Raw genomic sequence first — 13,550 nt, 5'->3', positions numbered from 1 at the left:
AGTTCTCAATCTAAAATGTGTTCTACTGGCAATAACACATTTACTGATATAACATATACCATATATAACGTGTAAAAAACAGTCAAGGTAATTTTGTTTATCCATTTTTTATTTTTATAATTAGTATTTTGTTTCCTGAACCTATTTTATTATGTGAAGAAATATCATTGACATGCCGTGTATTTTAGGACTAGTCCTTCAGTGGTGTCCTGCCTGAATCAATCCACCTTTTAATACCATCATTATGATAACACGGCTCTAGAAACCATCAGTATTATAGAGAAACGCAGTAGAACAGAGCGCTGCATCACAGACAGAAATCTCAAACATTGAGAATGGATGCCATTACTAAAGCAAGAAACCCAATGATCACAATACAAAAGTCTCATTTCACTGTAGCTTGCATACATCATCTCTAGCAGAAGTATCAATAATAACCTAATAAAATGGTTTTCTGTGCAGTTTAGTGCATTTGTTCAGCATTTGTTTTCCTGGGGATTTGAAATGAAGGCAAATTGTGTGTTTTTGTGCAAATTCGACAGGAAAGAAAACCTCATAAATGACGTATAAAAATAGTATAAATGGTTCACGAAAAAGTAAAAAAAAACTGTTTTGGCTGACGTTTTTCCACAATGTCCACCTTTCCTTCAAAAGTCTGTCTTGTAAATATCCTTGAAAGTGCGACCAAATCTTCTTCTCTGACAGCTGTTGAATCCACATAAAAAATATATTTGAGCCTGTGCAGTTTGCTACAGATGCGGGTTACAAGCTCTGACTAGTGTGCTCTCTAATGATCCAATCAAAGGGTCTGAATGTAAGGGTCTAATTCAGTGATCCTTTTGGCCGGCAGAAAAAGCCTTGTTGGCCCTAAAGCAAGCTTAGTAAGAAACACCACAGTCCGATTCTCAAGTCTGTGATATATCTACAAACCAAGAATATTCTGAAGCTCAGTCTCACTGATTTGTCCTTAAGTGTCATAATAAACACTTTATTATTCCTACACCAGTCAGGACACAACAGAATGAAAGAAAGCATCATTTCCTTCTGTTTGTTTTTTTTTTCCCTGTCTTGTTTTTATTGCTTTTGCGTTCAAGAGGTGTCCTCAGTCTCTGCCGCCTCATATTGCTGCCGTTCCTTGTCGCTCAAGGACACGAGGACTGTAACTCATCGCACACAATTGAGCCTTATGTGTAAATTGATTGACTGAATGTTTGCCGGCTTCGGACAAGAGCCCAATACAAACACGGCGATAAATACAGACGAAGGGGAAAACGAAATGGCACAATATGTACCCATGTAATGATTTCCGTATTCTGCGTTTTGTATGTGAGTAGCATGAGCTTAAAAGAACATTGAGTTTAGAGTGAATAATTTTTCTTTGTTAAGTTTCAAGTAGCCAGTTCTCGATTAATATGTAGAAAAGTAAAGTAATTAGAATCATTAGCTGAAAATGTTGTGCTATTTATTTAGCATTTAGCTAGACACCTCAATAGCCTCATAGTGTGGGCCTGAAGAATTTAGAGCTAGTCTCCTTTCACCTCATGTCTGTCATTTTAAAACCATGTAGAATATGTTTTGTGATCTCTCATATGTAGTCAATAAAACTAGACTATTAAGAAGTGCTCCATTTTCTGTTTCAGGTCGTGTTACTGTTCCCATGGTGCGTACTCTCAGAGTAAACTGGCCCTAGTGCTTTTCACCTACCACCTGCAGGAGCGTCTGTGGGCTCGAGGTGATCCAGTAACAGCTAACGTTGTGGACCCTGGCATGGTGGACACAGACTTGTACCAGAACCTGTGCTCTCCTGCTCAGCTGGCCAAAAACCTGTGGCCAAATTGCTCTTTAGGGTGAGACGAATATAAAAACTGCTTACTGTGTTTTATGGCTAAATGGCAAACCAGTAAACTTTGTGAAGTGATTTGCAAAGGTCAAACAGGACTATTTTTTCTATTTTATATACTACAGTAATTTTGTACTCATTCGATATATGATTGCAGTTTACTCCAATATATTATGGAATATTTCCAATTTTGTGTAGGAACTATGCAATTTAATGCCAGAGCACGCCGTAGTGTTTAAATAATCACTAAGAAATATTTAACATATATGTTTTTGAAATAAATAGTTGATCAAAAAAAAATAAATACATAAAAAACACTCCATGTAAAATAGTACTTAATTTTATTATAAAAAACAGTATTGTATCATGAAACTGTGTTAAATAAAATAAATATGAATATATTAATTATATTAACAAATAATGAGGAAAATAAAAGATGCATTAAATCTGAAAAAAGTAACACTCCAAATAAATAAAAACAGTTACATCCAAAAAAAAAAAAAAAGTCACTTGAATGGTGTCAGTGATTCACCTCTAGAGGCCACTCTCGCATTGTATAAAGCAACCCGGAAAAACTATCAGTATGGATTTTTGCCAATAGCCAAAAGTTCAAGCAATTAATCGGTTCCGATTAACCAGCAAAACCGAGAGACTGAGCCAATATAACCTATTACTCATTAGAAACTTTTTTGACCACGCATTATATTAAAAATCTACTAACTATTTACAGTGTACAAATGTATTAATGCCTAATAATCAAAAACACATCAAGTAATAATGATCTCACTGGCAACAAGCAGTTCCTGACCGCTGAGCAAAAACTGTACATCATTCCTCCTCTCTTATTCTTCTCCATACTGATGCTCATTTTGCACATTTTCTTTAGGTTATTGGTTTTGGACAGTCATATCATTTATTAATTTTTATAAAACGCTACAAAATGAACAAAAAAAATTTATAACGGGTAAATTGCCAACTTTGTCTTTTCCTTTTTGGTTTGATCAGTCACACCATGAAGTTATGGGAAAGAGTAGTGGAAGCCAGGCTGAGAGAAGAGGTGACCATCTGTGAGCAACAGTATGGTTTCATGCCGAGGAAGAGCACCACAGATGCCATATTTGCTTTGAGAATGTTGATGGAGAAGTATAGAGAAGGACAGAAGGAATTGCATTGTGTATTTGTGGATTTAGAAGGCGTCGACAGGGTGCCAAGAGAGGAGTTGTGGTACTGTATGAGGAAGTCAGGTGTGTCGGAGAAGTATGTAAGGGTGGTGCAGGACATGTATGAGGACAGTGTGACGGCAGTGAAGTGTGCAGTAGGTACGACAGACTGGTTTAGAGTGAAGGTTGGACTGCATCAAGGATCGGCCCTGAGCCCTTTCCTGTTTGCAGTGGTGATGGACAGGTTGACGGACGAGGTCAGACAGGAGTCTCCCTGGACTATGATGTTTGCGGATGATATTGTGATTTGTTGTGAGAGTAGGGAGCAGGTTGAGAAGAGCCTGGAGAGGTGGAGATATGCACTGGAGAAGGGAATGAAACTCAGTAGGAGTAAGACAGAGTACATGTGTGTGAATGAGAGGGAGGGCAGTGGAGTGGTGCGGTTGCAGGAGAAGAGCTTCAGAAGGTGGAGGAATTCAGGTACCTGGGTTCAACAGTGCAAAGTAATGGAGAGTGTGTTAGAAGTGAAGAAAAGAGTGCAGGCAGGGTGGAGTGGGTGGAGAAGAGTGACAGGCGTGATTTGTGATAGTAGGGTATCTGCAAAATTGAAAGGAAAGTTTATAGGACTGTGGTGAGACCTGCGATGTTGTATGGTTTAGAGACAGTGGCATTGAGTAAAAGACAGGAGGTGGAGCTGGAGGTAGCAGAGCTAAAGATGTTGAGGTTTTCGTTGGGAGTGACGAGGATGGATAAGATTAGAAATGAGTTTATTAGAGGACAGCGCATGTAGGATGTTTTGGTGACAAGGTGAGGGAGGCGAGATTGAGATGGTTTGGACATGTGCAGAGGAGGGACATAAATTATATTGGTAGAAGAATGCTGAGGATGGAGCCACCAGGTAGGAGGAAGAGGAAGGCCAAAAGGAGGTTCATGGATGTGGTGAGGAAGACATGCAGGTAGTTGGTGTAAAGAGGCAGATGTAGAGGACAGGGTGGTGTGGAGACGGATGATCCGCTGTGGCGACCCCTAATGGGAGCAGCCGAAAGAAGAAGAAGAAGAAGAAGAAGTCTTTTCCTTTTTGGTCATACAGCACAGCAATTAAGAGAAAGAAAAACTGAAAAAATGTCTTGAGAAAAAGTCTTTGAATTTATTTCAACATTACAGTATAAACACATCAGTATTATATGTGCAGTCCTGTTATACTTCTCAGATGGCAAGCACCTGGAACAAATCCGTACAAAACCGTTGCACAAGTGCTTATTTACTTTATTATCAATAAACCTGGTTTGATTAAGCAGTTACCACTGACATCATTAGAATTTGGAGAATTTTCTTTTCTGAACAATTTTGCTTATTTTTATATAATTTTGAGCTTGGATACAATTTTCTCATCAATGGAATAACAAAGAGAAATGGCCAGTAACTGGGATGAATTGTTTGATTCTGCATAGCTCATTGGTCAAGAAATATTGGCACCCTTCTAGTTCATCTTTTTCTTCTTCTTCTTTATCTGCTCGTGTTAGGGGTCACCACAGCAGATCATCTGTCTCCATATCACCCTGTTCTCTACATTTTAATCCAACCACCTGTATGTCTTCCCTTCCTACATCCATGAACCTCCTCCTTGGCCTTCCTCAATTCTGCCTGCCTTTCGGCTCCATCCTCCGCATTCTTCTACTGACATACCCCATGTCCCTCCTCTGCGCAAACCATTTCTAATCATGTCCATTCATATTTTGCAGCATTCGACAGAATGAGCAAAAATTGTGTTAAACACTGCACAAAATAATCACATTTTTTCTTTACTTTTTAAAAAAGAAAAAAAAAAAAATAAAATGAACTTGACAATATGGTGAAGGGGAGGTGGTAGATTAGTGGTTAAGACATTGGACTTTGGATCCAAAGGTTGTGAGTTCAAATCTCAGCCTCACCAAGGTGCCTCTGCCGGGCCCTCTGGATGAGGGCATCTGCCAAATGCCATTAATGTAATGTATGAAGCGCCTCATACTCTATTTTTATAAAAGCATCTGATCACCTGATACTTTGGGATTAATATTTTAGGACTGTACTACGGCGAATCAAAGTCTTTTATACAAAAATAAAATAAAAAATAAAGATAGCTGGATATTTAAACCAGTCAGAACCCAGTTACCTCATCCAGGAGGTTAGGACTTGGCAGTATACCTTTCAACAAAATTATGAACCAAGGAGACAAAATGCAAATCATTTCAGAAATAATTGCAGGATGAAAAATAAATTGCAGTTTTGCAAGGAATATGTCAGATTGAATCTTGGGTGAAATTCAGGATTTTAATTGAAGACTCAACATGCACAGAATTGATGCATAAAATGCATTTGTACTGCTTAACAGTAGGGTCTATAAGGGTCTCATTTGCAAAAAATAGTATATATATATATATATATATATATATTTTTTTTTTTTTTTTTTTCTTTTACTAAATATTAATTGTGAGATGCCATAAATTAGTCTTTTTTTTAATCCTGATTTTTGTTGCAATGACGTGCTACATTCTTAGAAAACCTGGAAACACACTCAGGAAAAATCTTCATTTCGATTTCATTATTTCTCCTTCAATGTAGAAACGATAGCGGAAAGTTTTCCCACATAAAACCGTTTTTTAGAACCCAAGTACGCATAACTATTCAAGGAAAAATATTTTTTGTTTTCCATTTGTTTTCCGTAAAAGGTGCCAAAAATTTTACAAGCATTGAAGCCATAAATAGAATGTATTTGGCCTGATGGCATGGAAATAATGTGATGATAGCAGCCTTTGTCTTATGATCCAGCACATCAAATATGTTGTAATATGATAATGATTCTCTACAGCCTGGGATGTCAGTGTTCTGTTCACTCCCTGTTTTTTTTTTGTTGTCTTTTTATTGATGCAATTGTTTTTGTGGTTGTCAACAAGACCAGCTGGTCCCTTGGAATTTATCTTGGATATCTTATAGTTTGCTCGCCATTATGTGTGTTGAGGTGAAGGATAATTGGATTTCGTTTATGTCTGTAAATCGAAAGAAGATAAGGCGTGTGTATGTGTGTGGGGAGGTGCGTGTGTGTGTGGTGGTGGTGGGGGGACGGGGGGTTGGGGTTAGTGGTAATCATAGGTGACTGGTTCACCTTTGAATAGTTCGATAAAATGAGTCATTTTCCTTTTTGTTGTTTTCTGCTGTGATTGTGAATCAGGTGACGCTGCGGATATTCTTAGTCTTTTTATGAATATTACACAAGCAGGTTTCCAAATAGGTAACAGCGAGGCGATTATGCCGACATGAAAAGAGGCTTCAGAGTAGCTAGTAAGCCACCAGCCGTTCTGGTGGCCTCCGGACAAAAAACAAAACAAAACCCTCCATAAAACCGCACTTATCTTTTTCATCTGAATTTAATTTCCGTGAAACTCCTGCTCTTGTCCAGATGATGAGTACCGATATTGATTCAATGGGATGCTCATTGCCATGGTGATTTTCCTTTTCACACACATGGCTCACATGGAGGGGAACAGGTCAAAGCTTTTACGTTATGTCGCTGGATCTCGCTAGTCTTAATAGATTTCAGCTTTAGAGAGTTAAATATTACAAAACTTTCATTTTTATGAAAGCAGGGGTGTAAAGGATCAGCAATCCTAAATGATATATTTCAAGATGACACTTTGATGCAACAGATGGGCTTTTGAAAATCACCAGTAAAGGAGGTGTAGCCCGAGTCAGTTTTAGTGAAGGAGGTGTGGTCTCTGTGAGTCAGTTTCAGTGAAGATGTGGTCTCTGTGAGTCAATATCAGTGAAGATGTGGTCTCTGTGAGTCAGTTCCAATGAAGGAGTGTGGCCTCTGAGTCAGTTTCAGTGAAGGAGGTGTGGTCTCTGAGTCAGTACCAATGAAGAAGTGTGGCCTCTGAGTCAGTTTAAGTGAAGGAGGTGTGGTCTCTGAGTCAGTCTCAGTGAAGGAGGTGTGGTCTCTGAGTCAGTTCCAATGAAGGAGTGTGGCCTTGGAGTCAGTTTCAGTGAAGGAGTGTGGTCTCTAAATCAGTTTCAGTAAACGAGGTGTGGTCTGAGTCAGTTTCAGTGAAGATGTGGTCTCTGAGTCAGTTTCAGTGAAGGAGGTCTTTGTCACTCAGAATCGGAGACGGAGGTGTGGCCTTTGTGAGTCAGTCTCATGTAAGGAGGCATGGCCTCTGTGACTCAGTCTCAGAGAAGAAGGTGTGAAATTCAACATATGTGACAAATACACACACACACACACACACACACACACACACACACACACACACACACACACACACACACACATATATGTATAAAACTTGAAATATTGGTTACATCTAAACATTAGTCCAGTGCTGATATAAATGTGCACTTGTACACAGTTAAAAACTACAAGCTTTTGACAATCCTAATCAGTCCCACATTTATTTTTTGACATACATTTTTTCCATCTGTGTATTCATTATTTACTCTTCGAACGTGTCATGCAATGCTGGAAGGTATGCGTCTTAAAAACAAAACAGCGAGCCGCACGATCATGAATAATGGATGGAAAGCATCGGGGATCATTTCACGACTGGATAGACAAAGAAATTAGGGACTCGCATCAGGAAATTATTTAGAAAGTCATCAGGGGGAAAAGAGGTTTTGGATTGGGGGGAGGGGATTTCTGACAGATTATTCACATGTTCAAACACTAAAACACAGACACAAGTGCCTTTAATGAGAAACTCTTAGTTAGAATTAGTTTTGTGGGATATTTTCGATCATTCTTAATGACATTCCAAAGTATTTTTAGCAGTGTCTCGATCTCCGACAGCTTTTCCTGGCAGAAAAGTAGAGAGACGGAGAGAAAGAGAAAGACGTGACTTGGGTTTATGTAATATTATTGAGTCATTTGGGTTATCAAGTTAGTGATGAATGTTACAGTTGCGTCAGTGAAGAAAGACAGGTATTAATGCACAGAGTCTGTAGTATAAATGGTTCATTTATGAGCATTTAAATAAGAGGGTTTTTTTTAACAGTCCAGGTTTGAGATCCCCTTGTGAACGACACTCAAACAGCACATCGTGGATTATATTGTATTTCGGCGGCACATCGATATTACCCAGACTCTCTTTCTCTTTCTTTCTTTCTGTCTTGCTCTATCTGTTTTTTCTTTTACTTTCTCTTTTTTTTTCTCTCACGCTCCATCTCTCTCATTCTGCCTTAATTTCTGGTTCTCCATGTTTTTTTCCCCTCTCTCTCCAGTTCTCTTTCAATCTCTGTCTGTCTGTCTGTCTGTCTGTCTGTCTGTCTGTCTCTCTCTCTCTCTCTCTCTCTCTCTCTCTCTCTCTCTCTCTCTCTCACACTATCTCTCTCTCTCTCTCTTTCTCACTCTGTCTCACTTTTTCTATATTTTCGTCTTTCAATATCTCAATATTTCAATATTTTAATTTCTCTCTGTCTCTCTTTCTGGTTCTTTCTTTTTCTCTTTCCTTTTTTCTTCACTTTCTCTTTTCTCTCGTTTGCCTGTCTTTTCTCTCTCTCGCTTTCTGGTTCAATCTGTTTTGCTCTCTGACTTTCATTATGTCTCTCTTTTTTCCTCGCTTTCTCTTTTCTGGTTCTTTTTCTTTTGCCTGTCTTTCAGTCTCTTCCTCTCCTCTCTCTCTCCCTCTTTCTTTCTCTCTCTCCTCCCTCTCTCTTACTCCTTCTGTTGCTCTGTTTGACTGTTTCACTCTGTGTCTATCTTTGTCCCTCTCTGTGACTCTCTCTGTATTTCTCTCCATCTGTCTGTCTCTGTGTGTTTCTCGTTCTCTGTGTCTCACTGTCTGTCTCTATCCGTCTCTGTATGTCTCTCTTTGTGTTTCTACCTCTTTCTGTTTTTCTTTCTCCCTTTAGGTCCCTTTAAGGTTTCTTTATTTTCTTTCTATCTCTTTTTGTCTCCTCTTTCAGCATTAGAAACAAATCATCAGTATCCAGTCCTAATAAAAGTGTATCTCCGAGGGTCAGGCTCAGTCATGATTACTGTAGAACGCAGCAGTGAAAGATTTCCGTGCTGTAAATAAGCTGCAGCATTGCAGTATTGCAGTACTGGTGTGTTCTCGAACAACAGTTCCCTTTACCCAGAGTTCCCAGAGGCATGCAGGTGTGTGTGTGTGTCTGTGTGTGTGTTTGTGTGTGATGACTGCTTCCTCAGAAGAGGGATTTCTTTCTCTTTTGTTTGGAATATTGATTCCACTTGGCCAAGTTTGTGTAAAGGCTCACTGACCCTAATCCGAATTCCTTCAAACGGGGAAGTGGAGGGCAAGGAGAGAGGAAATTGCGGTCGCCCTTCCGCAGGACTGGCTTTTTTTTTTTTTTGGAAGCACATGCCATGCCGTTACACAACGCTGGGCCAAATCCGTAATGGATCCGTCTGAGGTCAGGAACTAACTGACGGCCTGTAGAGCAATCTCACCAGGTCTGGGGGGGGAACTGTGACCGAGCTTAACAGAAATCAGAAATCTTTCTAATATCGCTTCTCTTATATCATTCTATTAAAGTTAAATCAGGGAAACATGATATTAATTCTGAAATATTTATGTTTAAATGGCTGTGAAAGAAGTTCCTGTTTGCACTTACATATAGTTCCCTCAAACACAAACTCTGAAAGACTCTGACATGGAGGATCACTGACACTGGAGACTCCTTCCAAAAACGAGATGTCTCCTCTTAGAGAAACTCACCGTAGCTACAATTACGCATACGTTTCTGTCTGTTTATTTTGGAGTTTAGACCAAACAAGTCTCTGTGTAGATATTACCATGGAAACTAAGTGATTTGCCTTGCAGTCAAAATTATTGCTAGTGTTTCTGTTATACAAAACCAATCAGCACCTTTTTTGACCAATCACAATGTTTTTTTTAATAAAACTATAACAGCAACAGCTCGTCAATATACACAGGAACTGGAACGGCAGAAGCTTTGCATAATCTAAAACTACAAACCGAATAGATGCAATTTATGTCACACCTTCATTACAGCACAGTGAAAATCTTTCTCCGCATATCCCAGCGATGTTAGGAAGCTGGGGTCAGAGCGCAGAATCAGCCGTGATACAGCGCCCCCTGGAGCACGGAGGGTTAAGGGCCTTGCCATAATGGGAAAAACAAATCTGCCTCCCAAAACGTATACTATACAGTTGTTTGCCTCCAGTTTGAGGTAACAGATTGGAGAAGAACCACATATGGATGGAAAAGTCAGGTGTCCTAATATATTTATCTGTACAATGTAGCTGTTATAACGTAAGTGAAAGGTCTAAAAGACATTCTATAAAATTGAATGTAACTATAAACAACAAATTTGTTGATAAATAAAAAGTAATAATTGTTGTTCTAGTGTAAGAGGAATAACACCATGGGGCATGGATTATTTTCCTGTAACATCACTACATCAAGAATTTATTTAAACTTACTAAACGGTGTGAGATACTGAAGCTAGTGAGGTCATTTTCTCCACGACATACTGTATATACAGTATATATGCTTCATCCAGGTCATCCAGGTTTTTTTCCTCACTGATTGTGGATGATTATATTATTGCACAAATGAGGTATGGAGTGTATAATGGCAGGAAACATTGAAAAAAGCTGCGCTTCTGTTTTTAATGAAGCACTTTAAATCACATCTATCAGACACATTTTCAACGAAGTCACTCATTTCGCTGTTGAAGTAAAAACAAGCGGCACTTTAAAAGCTCTAAAAAGGTTTTTAATGGTGTCTGAAGAGCAACCGTTTTTCTTTTTCAGCCTAATCGGATTTCGGTATTTAAAGAATGCTCACATCAGTGGTTTTAAAAATTTAACCTTCACCATGTCTCTTTATGCTTTTCTCTCAGACTCCGGCTGAAGGAGCATCCACGGCCATTTACGTCGCCGCCTCGTCTGAACTGGAGGGTTTCGGCGGCCTGTACTTGTACAACGGCCATAAGAAGAGCTCCTCAGCAAGCTCCTACGATAAACAGCTGCAGGAGAAGCTGTGGACCAAGAGCTGTGCCATGGTGGGTCTTTAGAAAGCCTGAAGGGACATCGGAAAACATCTGACCGTCCTCGCCTCGAGAATTCGAGTCACGATTACTATGGCAAAAGTTAATTTGCTAGCGGTTTTCCCTTTGCACTTTGCCTCATACCTGATACGTTGCGTTATAGTGGAAGGAGTTATTGCTTCTTCATTTGTAGCAATCCACCAGAGATGAATCATCTGTCCGAAGGTAAATAAGGACCGTTTTTAATCTACGCCGTGATTCTGCACTATGAAAACTTATCAAACATTAACGTTAAATAACCCGAATCGATGCAATAACAAGTTCTACTGATTTGCCATGCTTCGGCTTTTCAATGACTGTAAAAAAAAAAAAACACAATCAATTTGACCTGTGGATCACGGTCGATTACTGCCTCAAAAAAAAAAAAAATCCAAAATGGACTACGCGCTGCCTCTGTGTTCATTTCCTCCTGCTTTGGTTGGAAAAATGTCGTCTTGTGCTGTCTTCAGTGGATTCCCGTGTTCCTGTGTGATCTATTTCTCTCTGCTGAAACGCTTAACAACGGAAATCTATTGAGTGCAATCTGTTGAAAACCTCACTGATGCAGGAAGTCTACAGTTCCAGAAATAAGACACCCCCCCCCACTCTGGAATCCTATGTGGCGTCTCGGTAGCTTGCGTCTGGGATAACTTTGATTTTTCTGTTCTTGTTATTGTTTTTCTTTAACCTTCGGTGACTGTGACGTGTTTGAAAAAGAAATGTGATTGTTGTGTCTGAGCAACTACCAGTTGTTGTGTTTTGTTTCTCATTTTTTTCCCCCTCCATCAAAAGGAAGAAAATGTTTGAATCTTAATGTTGAAAGCAGCATTTGGAGTGTTGTTAAAAAAACACTTGAACATGCCCAAAACATCTTCGAATCCAAGGTGTCATTGTGAAATCAGAGTTTCGACTAATTATTTTGGATATAAATGAAAAAGCAGGATGAAGCAACTGAAAAGACTTCTAGTTTTCTAGCTCCCTTGTATGAAAACCGTGAGTGACCGGGAACGTGTGAACTCTTCCGAAAGTGCTGCTTTCGCTCCTGCACAAAATCTCACTTGTATCTGTGGCGAATGTGACCGTGTTAAATTGTACGTGTCTGTATTTCTTTGTGTGGAAACGACCAACGAGTCGACCAATCATGTGCTCAGTACTGTACGCTTCACAATGTTTCTCTATTCATGTCCGTGCTCTCCTTTCCCAGGTTTTAACCGAGGGTTCTCTTTTCGCATTGTACGAGCCGTGCTAATCAGTCGGAGCCGTTTCGGCTTTCATCCCGACCGGCGAGGGTAATTACGGGTGCTAATTGCAGCCCTAGCGTGATTGCTTCCTTGCTCGGCTACCAGTCAGTTTAATTATAGAGCGATAAGAAGGTAAAGGGATGAATCTGTACCAATATTTAGGATTGATCCGAAGCGCGGCTCAGAAGGAGATAATTGCACACACGCTCTCGATTATTAAAGGCGAGCACCGCTCACTGTGAACGGCGCCATTACGCTACGCTTCGATCGTCATTCCCGATCTCTTTAACACGAGTGGATCGTCCTGTCGAGTGGTGCGGAAGTGTCATCATCCCTTAACACGGGGAAGAAGAGAAATTAAGAAGAAGGAAAAAAAAAATCATTTCTTTTGGAAGAAATTTCAAAAAAAGAAACCTTAAAATCAATGTTACTTCGGCTGTCGTGTCTTTATTTGATGTGTGAATTCAGTGGGTGGGGAATTCAGATTTATTTTTGCGTAGTGAAAAACAGTTCGGCTTGCAGACGAACATAAAAAAAAAAATTTGACATCCTGGTTTTGAAACCGCTCCCTTTACATGCATCACCCATGTGTTCTTGTGGTGAGGGGCGTAAAGATGTCAGAAGCCGTGTGGGTGTGTGAGTGTTTGTCTCTATGTGACAGAGTGCCCGAGTGTGTGTTGGGCTCTTCGCTGTAGGAGTACTTGACTCATCAAAGGCTGATGGGTCACGTTTTCCCTCAGCAGCGTGGGCGAATCCAAACGGATCCGTTTGAAGTCCTGACATGCAGCACCGTCCTCTTCCAACAAACACAGCTGAGCTGAATTTAAAGGCACACTCGAGTTTTGGAACACCAGTCGGGAACTTTCGCTGCTCTCTACATCAAGGACGACCCCCGTCGATTCGATGCGGCAGCACTTTATTCTGACGTGAGACTTTTTTTTTTTGCCATACTCTCTTTTTATTGCAGTATCAGGGTTGGAAATATGATTAAAGCTTAAATAAGTGTCTTGATTACCTGCCGTTTGGGTGCACGTGTGCCGAAACTCGAACTCGGTTGCATTCCGGGTACCTGAAACAGAATAGAGGACGTCACTAATTGGAAAGTAGCTCATTATTGTGTTCTCCTGGTTTTATGCATATAATTAAATTATAGTACCGTGACTTTTTTCTAACATTACAGTTTTTCTCAGTTGCTTCTGAGCATTTTCTTGAATCAACAATTCGTACAATCACCACATTGGATTTCTTGCAAAAGCCTGTACTTTT

The 13,550-nt window shown here is 39.8% G+C and overlaps 1 protein-coding gene across 1 annotated transcript in view; it reads left to right on the top strand.

Annotated features, from left to right (window-relative positions):
• The window catches only part of dhrsx (dehydrogenase/reductase (SDR family) X-linked), a 46,526-nt gene extending 33,228 nt beyond the window's left edge, over positions 1–13,298 (top strand). Inside the window, 3 exon segments of the mRNA XM_046837664.1 lie at positions 1,641–1,816; positions 1,819–1,847; positions 10,858–13,298. Coding sequence (XP_046693620.1) covers positions 1,641–1,816; positions 1,819–1,847; positions 10,858–11,031 — 379 coding nt within the window. The 3' untranslated portion in view covers positions 11,032–13,298.
• The last annotated feature ends 252 nt before the right edge of the window (positions 13,299–13,550 follow it).

This window comes from Silurus meridionalis, chromosome 24 (assembly GCF_014805685.1).
Source record: "Silurus meridionalis isolate SWU-2019-XX chromosome 24, ASM1480568v1, whole genome shotgun sequence".
NCBI classification, from domain to species: Eukaryota; Metazoa; Chordata; class Actinopteri; order Siluriformes; family Siluridae; genus Silurus; species Silurus meridionalis.
The sequence above is the reverse complement of the archived record's forward strand: the minus strand, read 5'-3'. Positions and strand labels throughout refer to the sequence as shown.